Source organism: Neovison vison, chromosome 6 (genome assembly GCF_020171115.1).
Source record: "Neovison vison isolate M4711 chromosome 6, ASM_NN_V1, whole genome shotgun sequence".
Taxonomy (NCBI): domain Eukaryota; kingdom Metazoa; phylum Chordata; class Mammalia; order Carnivora; family Mustelidae; genus Neogale; species Neogale vison.
In genome coordinates, this window is record NC_058096.1 from 3599651 (window position 1) to 3612834 (window position 13184).

Genomic DNA, 13184 nt, shown 5'->3' on the forward strand with positions numbered 1-13184 from the left:
TTCTTGTCTTTGTTCCCCTATATGGAGGGTATCATTTTTACTCTGGCTTTTTAAAATTTTTTCTCCTTATTACCAGTTTCATACAACCTATGATGTACCCTGGTGTAAATTGTGTGTGTGTGTGTGTGTGTGTCCATACCCTCTTGGGTTCATTTAATTTCCTGAATGTTCGAATTTATAGCTTTTTATCAGATTTGGAATTTTTTTAGCCATTATTTGTTCAATTTTTTTTTCTTTCCTGCCCTCTCCTCTCCTTCATGGACTCCTTTTATTTATTAGAACATTTATTAGGCCATTTGAAATTGTCCCATAAGTCACTGTTGCTCTACTGAATTTTTCCCCATCTGTGTTTCATTGTGGATATTTTCTCTTGCTATGCTTCTAATTTACTAACTTTTTTCCTGCAAAGTCTAATCTGTAATTAACGAACTGTTGTAGTTTTCATCTCTAGAAGTTTGATTTGGATCTTATTTATATCTTCTATGTCTATACTTAACATGCTCCATCTTTCCTCTAACTTCTTGAACAGATGGAATACAGTTTTTTTTTTAATGTTCTTATATACTAATTCTATCATTTGTTCTATTTCTGGGTTGGTTTCAATTTTATTTCTCTTCCTCCTGATTCTGGGTAACATTTTCTTGCTTCTCGGCATCTCTGGTGATTTTTGGATGGATGGCAGGCATTGCAAATTTTAACTTGTTGGGTGCTGGGTGTTTTTGTATTCCTATAAATGTTCTAGAGCTTTGTTTAGGGGATGTAATTAACTTACTTGGAAACAGTCCTATCCTTTTAGGGTTTCCTTTTAAACTGTGTTATGTTGGATCAGAGCAGCATTTAATATAGGGCTAACTTTGCTCCACTACTGAGGGAAACACATTCCTTCTATTCAGTGTCCCATGTCTTATTTCAGGCACATGTGAGCTGCAGGGATTATCCAGTGTAAGCCTTTCAGGTGGTCATTTTCTCAGTCTCAGAAAATTCCTTCATGTGCACGCGTTGATCAGTACTTGACGGAGAAGTCAAGAGGCCTATCTCTGTGCAGCTGTCTCCTCTCTGGTTCTCTACCTTTAGAGCCCTGGCCACTCTCTTCCCTGGACTCCAACTTCTCAGTGGGTGTGGGGATGGGGAATGGGACTGCTAGATTGCCTTATTTCTTTCTCATCTCTCAGTGGTTACTGTTCTTTGTTGTCTGACATGCAATGTTTTCAAACTCATTCTTTCATGTACTTTGTCCAGAGTTTAGTTGTTCATGTAGGGTGGTAAATCTAGCCACCCCACACCATCTTGGTCAGAAGTGGAACTGAAGTTTATTATTTTATTATCAGCAGGTTTGCAAACACGTCCTAAAGCATCTAGCACTGGACATCCACGTGCGTATGCCAAAAACTTGCCTGTGGGAAATGCTTCCAAATTCCAAGTTTGAAAGAACTCAGTAGACATTTTCTCCAACTTGACCAAAAAGATCACATACAGATCTCACTCAGTGAAAACAAAATGTATCCCCTCCTTAGTTCAGCCTTAGGTCCTAAAAGCCCACCTCAATATGAACCATCATAAAAGAAACAATGGTTGGGGGGTGATGTCAGAATGGAGAGAAAGAGATCCCTCTCTCTCATGTTCAGACGTGTGGTCACGTTTTTATTAAATTCAATACAGTAAGATGTCTCGGAATGGAAGTCACCTGTAAAGTGAGGGGCCCTGGAACCTGAGCTTTGTCAGTCTCGTGACAAATCTACCTCTGTCTGTTTCATTCACTTACAGTGACGAACCTCAGCCACAACCCATGGTGTGAACATTTTAATCTGTTCATAAGTTGCAGCCTGCTGTGAGACAACCCTTTGCTTTGTCCAGGTCTCCTGATGGCCCAGGTGACAAGGATGTACTCCTTGGGAAGATGCTGGAATGACCTCTGACTTGAGCCATCCATTTTGATTTGCAATGTTTTTGGTGGCAAACGTGATATGTAGTTAAAATGACAGATGCCAGTTGACTTTCTTTTCTCTATCATGTGCTAAAGACATTGGAAAGTCAAGAAGGAACCTTAATTTGTACCACCAGAAATAGAAATTTTGCATGTAGGGAAGCAGAGATTTGGCCTTAATGATCTCAATGATGAAAAGGAAATTTTCACAGGCATTAAAGTCGGATCTCCAATTTGAGGCGATAGAGCTTAATAAGAACCAGTTTCTGTTCATGAAAGCAAAGACCAAAGTTAGATTCTTGACGAGTGTGTAATGTTTCGTGGTTATTTTGTCTGATTTCTCAGTAAAAAGACAAAGTATAAAATAATCTACTAGCCCTTTCACTTAAAAAAAATTATATTGAGTGCTGTTGGGTCTCTAATAAGTGCTGGTCTCAGCTTCTAGCCCCCTGTCCACCCCCATAATTCTAGAAACATCCATGAACACTTCCTGATTTGTCAGTTTGAATAGTTGGAAATGACTGTAGCCTATTACTAAGGAAAGGCCTTATACAATGCAGGGACTAAAGCTCTTTCCCCGGAAACTTATTTTGATTGATCTAGAGCTCTAGCTGAAGGTTACCAGAGCTCAGAAACAGTCTTCTAATTCATTCAAGTAGGAAACCTTTTTCTTTTTGTGGTCCCTAAAAAAACATTTTTGTGGTTCCCTGAAAGTACCATAAACCCTAAACACTGTGCCTGACAGACGAGTCAGCCTGGTTGAAGGAAGGATGAGGCCAGCAAGCGTGCGGGCATGCCAAGAGAAGCAGGTCCCCAGGTAGCAAAATGGAAGCAGGGTTCCAGGGTTTCTGTGGGAACGCTATTCCGTGGATGATAACCTCCCAACATTTAGGGTTATTTTTATCCTGATGACCAAACTTTGGAATTCATATCGGAATTTTAAAAATTATTTTTTCAAATAAATACAAAGTATTTTTATTTCTGACACATGATGAATGAGGTGCTCCGAGAGGTTCCCCACTTGGGAGGATTTGGATTCTCGATAAGATACACTTTCTGACAAATTACCAGACCCACCAGAAGTAGGGGTGTTTTCCAAGTTCCCTTCCCAGCCCGCTTCTGAGAAGGAAGCAACCCTTGCGAGTGAGGTGAGAGTCGGGTTCCCTGAGGGTGGATGGTCCCGGGGTCCTCAGTGAAGATTTGGGGGAGCCTCCCTCTGCAGAGCATGGGGCTGACGGAGTGTGCGGAAAGGTAAGTGTTCTCGTAACGAGACTGCCGTCCTTAGAAAGTAGGCTGGCCCCTGGCGGGTGTCTGGGAACATGGATCAGGGAGGGTTCTCACTATTCCCCGATAAGAGTGGCTCCCCCGTGCCCAAGCGGTGCGTGCAGACAGTAAGGTATATGAGGAACACCTGCCCTCCTTCTGGGAGTCAGGATTTGGACGAGTGCCAGGCAGCAGGTGCACACAGGCCCAGCCCCTGGGTCTCTGGGGAGCTTCCCCCGGTAGACAGTGTGCATGTGTGTTTTCAGGACACCCTGTGTGACCCTGTGGGGGCACTCCTGGAGGCCTCATGTGGCCCCGTCCGGATTTCACCACATGCGCCTTTTCTCCTGACCGATGTTGCCTGGTGTCCTGCCACCCCAATGAATCACACCCATGGGTAGGACTCTGTCCCAAGTCCTGTGAGTCCCAGCAAGTCACCAAACCTGGGGTGGCCTTGGGGGCCCCAACACGTGATTTCAAGGCCACATCACCTTTGGCTCACAACAGAATCAGACAATGTCTGCGTGAAAGCACCCCACATGGAGACGCTCATGACTCCAGCAGAGCGAGCCAAGAGGTCACAGCGCACACACGGAGAGGCAGGCCGGATGCCTGAGCGTGGCGGGAACAACCAGCAGCAGAGCAAGCCCAGCGAAGGCTGCAGGGGTCACAGCCCCCGCGTGCAGGGGCGCGGCAGACGCGGATGACGCAGTGAAGGAAATAAAAAGGTGAATATGAAGATGGGGAATAACTCGACATCGTCGGGGTGCGCGGGCAGATTTCAGAAACAACTAGAACTTCTGGAAAAAGAAGCATAAATGATTAGAAATAAACTCAGTGCTGGGGGTTGGAGGTGCTCTGCAAACTGAACACGCGTGTCCCCCCCAAGTCCCCGTGTAGAGATAGAATCCCTGCCGGGATGAGTTTGGAGGTGGGGTCTTGGGAAGGTCAGTAAGGCAGGAGTGGGGGGCCCTCAGAAATGGGGTCAGGGACCTTAGGAAAGAGTCCCCAGCCGTCTGCGAGCCAGGCAGCAGGTGTCCCCAGACAGAGCTCCTGCAGACGCCGTGACCTTGGCCTCCCCGCCTCCAGAGGCAGGAAGAGCAGATGCCAGCTGTGTATGGCCCTCCCAGTTGGGGGTATTTGGTTATAGCCGCCCCGACGGACCCAGTTAGTGGGTCAAAGAACAGCGCTCACATGACTGAAGAGAACTAACGAGCTAGCAGATATGTCAGAAGGAAATCGCCCGCGTCAGCACGGAGGAACAAGGAGACTGAAAACACGAAGGGAAAATTCAAAGACACAGAGGTTTCCACTCCAGCCAAGATGGTGTCATAGGGACAGGGTTTGCCTCTTCCCCCTAAAACTCCAGACAAAACATATGAGCCAATGGTCCCCAAGACACCAGACCCCGGGCAATGAAGTGACAATTCGTAAATAATTTAATGTAATCAAAATTCTAAATGTTTAATTCTATTTAATATTAGTATCTGATAACAATGATATTTAATGGTAATGAGAAAGTTGCCCTGTGAACTAATGTCTCTTGATTAGGTGACAATTTTAGATAATTTTAATGTCATTACAATATATGATGTTGGGGCGCCTACGTGGCTCCGTCAGTTAAGAGTCTGCCTTTCGCTCAGGTTATGATCCCAGAGTCATGGGATGGAGCCCTGAGTCGGGCTCCCTGCTCAGCGGGAAGCCTGCTTCTCCCTCTGCCACTCCCCCGGCTTTGTGCTCTCGCTGTCTATCAAATAAATAAAATCTTTAAATAACTTTTTTGACGTTTAATGTTATTTAATACTAAGATATATTTAATGTTAATTTAAAATTATTTGAGATTATCCCTTGGTCAAGAGAAATGGTCAGACACAGGAGTTTTCTGATCTGAAAATAAGATAAGCAAAGAAGGAGATTGTCAAAGTACCAGTGATACATTCATTTCCAGTAAAATCAGGGAAGCAGAATTATAACAAATTCTGTTTATAGTGTTAGTGAACATTTAAATTGAAAATAATGTTTTGAGTTTTATATACTTCCTTTTCCATTCTTTAGTATTTTTCAATTAAGGTCCTGGAAAAAACCCAAAACCTTAAAGAAACACATAAGAATGTGTATATAGGGGCTCACTGTTCTTGGGGGATTTGGGGGTTTTTGTGGTTGTTCATGGCCCAGTATGGTTTACCTTACATCGGTCTTTATTTAAAACATTGATGCTTTATTTACAATTTTTAAAAAGATTTTATTGATATATTTGACAGAGAGATCACAAGTGAGCAGAGAGGCAGGCAGAGAGAGAGGAAGAAGCAGGCTCCCTGCTGAGCAGAGAGCCCAATGCAGGGCTCGATCCCAGGACCCTAAGATCATGACCTGAGCTGAAGGCAAAGGCTTTACCCTCTGAGCCACCCAGGCACCCCTATTTACGATTTTTTGCACTGATTTAGAACTTTAAAATATTGCATTAAAATTGCGTTTATCTAGGGGCACCTGGGCCCCAGGACAAAGGTGCCACAGAGTCTGCGGGTGTGACCGCGGGATTGTGTCCCGATCGTGAGTAAGCCAAGACAGGTGTGTAGTGGGATGGCAGCTCCTCACCCCCGGCTCCTTTCTGTGTCCCCCGGCCTCCTAGGAAGGGGGTACGGCTCTCTGATTGGCAAATTCGGAGGTACGGGTGGCACATTAGGAAGAAGCTGTAGGAAGCGGGGCTGCCCGTCAGCTCTGCCCGTGTTCTGAGGTCTGGGCCTATGAGATCTGGGGGCTCGTCATCAACAAACCAGCTGGGCTTGGGGCCCCCCAGCCCCCTCCGGCACTGAGCTCCCGGGGCCAAGTGTGCCCATTCTTCACCCCCAGCGTTTTCAGCCCCCCAGTGAGGAAGAGGGTGCTACGTCTGGGGTCTCCCTCGGACATCCTAACATAAGGAGATCTGCTAATGCTGATATCGATTCCTGACATTTTAGACAGGAGCATCAAACGGGGGGTTTGCAAAAACTGAGAAAACCGCAAAGACCCGAGGCCAGCCAATTCCTTAAAAACCACCGCCAATGAACATCTCTGGTTTCCGAGTCCTCGACCCATCCCCGAGGACACCTGAGAGGTGGCCTGTCCCAAACGGAACTCCTCATCTCCCCATCAGCCTCCCGCCTCCCTCCAGCCCACCACAGCCCACCTTTCCCTGCGGCATCTTACCCCCACGTACCCCCTGCTCCCCGGGGTTCGCCCTCCCAGACGGCTCGCCTCCCAGACGGCTCGCCTCCCGCCGCAGGACTGCCTGACCCCAGCACCCCCAGGCAGAAGCATTCCGGGTGGAGTGCCCTAGGACAGGACTTCTCAAGTTTTATTCAAACGCAGGTTTTGATTCCACAGATCTGGCTCGGGCTGAGAGTCTGCCTTTCTATCAAGCGATCCGGTGATGCCAAAGCCGCTGGTCCCAGACCACGCTTTGAACAGTGAGGCTCCAGGTGACATACCAACGTGATGCCCCTTCCCTGCTCAACCCTCCGACCGTTCCCCATCCCCACTGGAGAGAACTGACCGCTCCGAGCAGGTCATGCCTCCTTTCCAAGCGGGCCTCAGTCAGGTGCACCCCAACCCCGCTAACATCTGGGGGATCCCGCCAGAGCGAGGGCACAGCCAGCGCTGGTCTCCGGGCCTCTGAACTTGGGCCCCTGAACACGGGCCCACCTGCCTGAGCTCCCTCCGCGGCGCCCCTTCCCCGCTACTTCCTCTTGACCTTGTCTGTTTCCTTATACACCCAAGTCCCAGCCCAACCTGGCCCTGACCTTGGCTGCACTCTTCTCTTCCATCTGCCCATGTGGAACAGGACAGCCCCACCATCCGCTTGCCCCGCCCCACACGTCTCCTGCACTGACCACATCTCCAGCACCAACAGAACTTCAAGTCAACCACCTCTGTCCTATTCCTGCAATTTTGCATGACTTCTTAGATCCAATTTATTTTAAGACAAAATAATTTTTTTCAAGACCATTTTCTCCCCCAGCATGGCAGATAAGCACATTTGAGAGGTGGACTGCAGACAGGGAGCAAGGGCGACCAGAGTCTGCCCGCTGGGGGCCTCGGTGAGGCCTGACCTGGACCCCTCATTTCCCACTGCAGAGGAACCCTGATGTTTTGTAAAAAGCAAGCATGACTTTATCACTGGAGCAATAACGCCAGCCGGCCCTTTCCAACAGCTCGGACTAACCAGCAAGTGATTCCCAAAGGTGCGGCGGAGGGAGACGCCGCCTTAAGGGACGGGAAGACCGTGGCTCAGCGGCTCGGCTGGTTGCTCGGCGGCCACCTTTGCTTAAGGCGGCTGCTCCAGCTCCCAGGGGCATCCTGAGTAGTCAGCGTGGGACACTCCTGGTGACCCTGGCTGAACTCGGGACTTCAGGCCTCTGCAGGGGCAGCCCTCTCCGCTTGCCACCAGTGCGCTGCGAAGGGCGGAACCCAGCGGTGTGGTTGGGGGTGGGGAGCAGATTCCCTTTTCACGTTTTTAATTCCCTTTAAAGCTTCTTTGTTCTTTTTCACTTATTAGCTTGTCTAAACTCAGCTGTATTGGCTAAGACTGCTTAAAAGCAAGATTTAACTGGGTAAATTGGAAGATCCAACTGGTTTTATTCATAGGTTTTTGCACTTGGATAGCACTTCCTTCTAGCTCGGAGTTGTACACGTGAAGGGTTTTTAGAGGAAGGGCCCTGGGACAAGGAAGTCATTAGAAAAGAAAGAATTGTTTCAGGCAGGGTCACCTTCCCTTAAGGGGAGGAGCAGGGATCTTATCCCCAGATTCCCCCCTCCTCCTTGGGCAGAGGGAGAGGGCCTCTGAGACAGGTTACCTCTTTGGTTCCCATCAGAACATTCATTGCTGGGTGGTTAGGACTGTATTTGTAGGGGAGGTTGGAACCGCAGTTAGGTTAGGGATGAAGTCCCTTCATCCATCCACGGGGATTTGGCTTGTGGGCTGGGGGTTTTGTTTTCATTTTTTGTTTTTTTAAGATTTTATTTATTTGAGAGAGAGAGAGAGAGAGGCATGAGAGGAGAGGTCAGTGGGACAAGCAGACTCCTGGAAGGAACTGGATGTGGGACCTGATCCTGGGACTCCAAGATCGTGACCTGAGCCAAAGGCAGTTGCTTAACACACTGAGCCACCCAGGCGCCCGGGGGCTTTCTTTTTGACAGGATTGTAGGTGGTCTCATTTGCCGACTTCCCCAGAGATTCTGTAGCTTGGAATCTGTTCCACAAAGCAGTGAAGCCAAGGGGTGACAGCGACTGTCATTGCCCCGCAGGGGGGCTTCTGATACCCCCTTTTATATAAATGTTCACGTGGACTTTCTGAGATCATGCAGAAGCAGATGTTCTTTTAAATGAAGACCAGCTTCCTTGAGATGCTCCTGAAACATGCATTTTTTAGTCCCTTTCGAAGGGGTCTGTTCAGTGTGGGAGTTGCCTTTCCACCTGCTTGGTATTCACCTGCTGCCGTCTGCGGCTGTGAACGTCCCACACCTCCGTGACACAGACACCAAGCCTGCACTGCTCTGTCCTGCCCTAGAGCAATGGGACACGGGCACAGGGAAGTCATTCCTGTCTTCTTTTTCCCATTCCTTTGGGGAAGCCTTGCACCACCACTGTTTTAAAGCCACGCCCAGCTGTCATTGGAAAGGCTGCCGGTGTGGCTCGCGTGCCACTCCTAGACAGTTGCCAGGCTGCTCCTTCCCCCATCTTACTGGACACAGAAGCCTGAGTTAAAGCAATACGTGTATGAATCATCAGGAACACATCCAGGAAGGGTCTTTATGTATTAAACAGAAAAGGTAGGGCGGGAGCAGGACCCTTTCCTCCCCCTGGGGCCCGTCAGCCATTCCTTCCAACACTTGGGTACAGGCTGGGCTGTTTCCCTCCCGAGGGCTCTTGGCTTCATCTCTGCGGCCCTCACAACCCAGGGGACATCAGACTGCGCTGGATGGGGAGGCAGAGCTGGGAAAGGGAGGCTGGAGCCGCGGTGGCAGCCCATCCCCTCCCCCACCCTGCTCCACTGGCTTCTTCCTCCCTCCCCTGCTCAGCCAGGAACGGCAGGGGGTGGGGGTGTGTGTGCAGAAGGAGCTGGAAGCTTCTGGGAAATCATGCACCAAGAGAATGGGTGTGGTGACCCCAGGTGTGCACAGGTACAGGTACACCGCACACTGAGGAGTGTGGGGGGGTGATGACTCCATCGGAATCACTGAAAAAATGAGACATCGCAGTAAATCCGGGTGAAGACTTGCTCTCAGACTCTGCAGGCTCATGGCGCAGACTAGCCGGCGGGGAGCGGGCAGGATCACTCCGGAACACCTGCGTTCTGGGGCTGTCTCCACCCCCCCCCAGGCCACGTTGTCTCTGCTGAGTTACTTATTAGCGGAATTACTGTAAGGTGCGGGACAGACAGAAGCTAGTCCTGTTTTCCTCCCTTGAGTACTAGATCAGTGGTTCCCACACTTTACTTTCCCAGGCCAGGAAAATTGTTCACTTTGTCTCCTTGGATGGCTCCGAGCAGAAGAGACGGTGTCATCTGGAATGCGCATGTGAATGATTTCGCAGGGTCAGGGGTGCTCCTGGGCTGTTTGGAAAACCCTTCAAGGGTGGTTTCCTTGAACTCTCCAAACACGGGAGCTATCCCTCAAGATAGTTAGTGGTTCTGTCCTGATGCCATGAGAGGCTTACACACACACACACACACACACACACGAGCGCAAAGGGAAGTTCTAGGTTACATCTGAGGTGGGGAGGCTTCCTGAGTCCCCCATGAGGCGGGCCGGGCTGTGGCCTTCCCCTGGCTTGAGGGGCCTGGCGGAGCAGCCATGAGCCCTTCACTGGTGCTCTTCTTCTTCCGAAGTCAGCACCGGGAGTAGGGACGTCAGTGGGACTGCAGGGTGAATCCAGCACGTTCCAAGAAGCTAGGAGCAGCACCCTTCATGCGGCCCAGGAGGCTGAGCCCAGCTAGAAGGCCCCACGGTGGCTACTCTGAGTTGGGGCCTCTGGTGCGGGCAGGGCACCGCAACAGGGAGGGAGGGATCGGTCTCCGGTGCCTTCATCTCTCTCTCCCCAGCCTGCCCTCTTGCCGCGCCCCACGCCCACCGAGGAAGCCCTCGGAACGGGTGTCTCTAGGGCAGATCTGATGCTCCAACAGCTCGATCCCACGGATCAGCGGACAAGGGTGGCGCCCGCACCCCCGTGGGGGAGGGGGAGTGTGCATCGTAGGCAGCTGCCTCTGTGGAAGGACATTTTCAAACCCAGAAAAGAAAAAAGGGGAAGAGAAACACAAGGTCAAATATTTCATTCATCAGTTAGGTCCCAGCCTTGGGCATAAGCAAAATTGCCTTGTCACCTTGCTGTCGGGCCATCCCCGGGGAGGCTCAAGCGAGGCACCTGGCAGGGAGGGAGCCTGCCATGTGGGTAGGATCACTCCACCCGCCAGCCTGGGCACCGTCCTCCGGCTGGCCCGGGGCAGGCTCCAGAGCGGGCAGCCACCCTCCCCCCACCCCACCGCTCCCCCTCCCCCTCTCGCATGACTCAGTGGGCCCATCCTGTTGACAGTTCACTCAGGGTGGGAGGTGGACAGCCCAGAAGGTCCCGCTCGTGGCTGGGATGGCCCCTGGGACCCTCCCTGGGGGGCATCTGCGGGATGGGGTTCTGATTTCCCCAGCCACTCCAGCAGGCCCTGGGACAGGACTCTGCGTCTTCGGCTGGGACAGAGCAGAAGGTCCACAGACGTCCCTCGGATGAACCCTAAATGAACTTCCTTCCCCTCTGGGTTTGAAAGAGGCCGTGTCTCCTGGACTTCAGAACACAAAAGGCAATTCATCTTCTTCGGACAGATCTTTGCCCAAGTGCTTGAGAAATGGGACCCCTTCCTCCCCAGCTTCTAACATTTTTCTCTTTTGAGTAGAATTTGTTTGCTTTATAAAAGGTGCTGGAAACAACACGGGTTTGGGGGCCGATGCTCCCTGGGCTCAAACCCGGGCTCTGCCACTTTCTCACTTGTGTGGCCTTGGACAAGTGACTCAGCCTCTCTGAAGTCAGCTTCCTCAGTCTGAAAATGGGATGATGCCATCCTCTGCGTGTTGCCCTGAAAATGGAGTGAGGCCACCCAGCCAAGCGCCTCCTGCAGCATCCGTCTGCGGGCACACAGCCCGCCAGGTGCCCAGCCACACCCAGGCCATCATAGGGACTCACCCCACAGGGATGCGTGCCGTGAGGCCCTTCATAGAGGGCTGGCTGTGCGCTGGGGGCCATGGGGGCCTGGCTGAGGGCTCGGGCCCGTCCTGCAGGCACAGGGGGCTGACTGCAGACGGCGGTCACTCCTGCCAGGGGAGGCTGGCACGCGGTCCAGTCTGCAGACTCAGAAGCTGCTCTCCGAGTCCTTGCAAGCTGTGCTGTGAGAGTTCCTGCAGATTTGCCGGCCTGCGGCTTTCCTCCCCGCGAAGGCATCATGAACCACGTCTCAGCTTACGAACGGTCTGGTAGGTAGAATTCAAGGTCTCTAATGGGGTGGGGAGGGGGGCGGTGGCTAGCTGGTGCAGGGCCCGGCTCTGGTCCCCCGTGACCTTTGGCTGGGTGCATGGGTGCCCCACAGCCACTCCGGGCATGACAGGAAACCAGCCCGAAGCTCTCTGAGTCTCCTGATTGTGGAAATGACTAAGGCCCTGTCAATGTAGCCAAGGAGACGGTCAGATGTCCTCACAGACCCCCATTGCCGAGGGCACGGAGCCAAATCTTAAAAGCATTTTGCTGGGAGGGAATTCTCAGAATGCCTTCCCTGGAGGGCTGCTGGGGGAAGCTGCACATTTGTAGTCCCGGGTCCTCCGACCAAGTCCAGAGGCGTCCGTCCCAGCCCTCCACGCCCAGGGCTATCCGGGGCCGGAGCCCAACGTGATCATTCGAACAATAATAATAACCACACATGGTGAAAAAGGAGCTTCTCCACCAAGTCAGAGACAAACTACCAACTTTCGGAAACTCCTTTCCTCTTCTACAAACTTAAGATAATTACTTGGAAATCAGTATTGAAGTATTTGTTCTGATTTTTCGTTGTTGTTGTTGTTAACCCTTTTTAAAAATCCCTAAGAATTCCAGGCTCAACGGTAATGATCAATATCTAGTAGTAATGTGTTTGCTTATGGATAGGAAGCATACATGACACTCGACATACGTATGAATTTTTAAAAACGTGGCACCATCACAGCACACGTCCTGGTTTGAGGGCGAAAGACGTCGAGATGCTCCCATCCTGGACGCAGAGGTTGGGTGACTGGGCAGGATCCCCAGCAAGCAATGTTTGTCTGCATGAAAAGCATTTTGGGAATGATTTTTACAATAAAGAAAAAATGGAACCATGGAACCTTACTCCTGGGTCCTGTGTGCTCACACCCAGTTATTCTAGAACATTCTGAAGAAAAATTTGGGGAAACCCAGCTTTTGCTGTTTCTTCCCTGCCACCATGGGACTCACCTGGTCTAAGGTTCAGAGTGATGCCTTCCAGAGAATTCCAGGCAGTCGGCTGTCTCTGGTGGGTCTCTGGTGGGTTGATGTGAAGATGGTCTCTTGCACGGGGCAGGGTGAGAGCCCGGCTCGGGAAGAGGGGCCAGGACCCATGGATCCCACCCCTGCACTGAGACCTGAGCCCCCACTCCCCTCCCCTGCTCACAGAAGCTGAATTCAAAGCAGCGTGTTTCCCTTTTAGGAGTGGTTACAGCAGCGAGCAGCTGCCGCGAGTGTTGGAACTCATCGTGTCTTCGAAGGTTTGATGGTGAGGAGAGTCATTTCTGGGCAGCAGGGAGATGGGGTGGCGGAAGGAGCACCCTGGGAGCAGGGAGTGTCCCCAGCTGGGGCCGTGAATGACCGGGTCCTCCACGCAGGGTATGAACGGGCCTGGGCACAGGGGGCAGCGGCTGGGAGCAGAGGCAGAAGGAGCCTGGTCTTTTCCTAGATTGTAAATGTTGAAGTTTCTATCACGTATGTGTTGGC

General features: G+C 51.2%; 1 protein-coding gene across 1 annotated transcript in view; it reads left to right on the forward strand.

The window, feature by feature from the left end:
- Positions 1-3149: 3149 nt before the first annotated feature.
- The window catches only part of C2CD2 (C2 calcium dependent domain containing 2), a 64025-nt gene continuing 53990 nt past the window's right edge, over positions 3150-13184 (forward strand). The window contains exons 1-2 of the mRNA XM_044252542.1: positions 3150-3175; positions 12901-12958. Of these exons, the coding sequence (XP_044108477.1) occupies positions 3150-3175; positions 12901-12958 (84 nt within the window). The remainder of the gene's footprint in view (positions 3176-12900; positions 12959-13184) is intronic.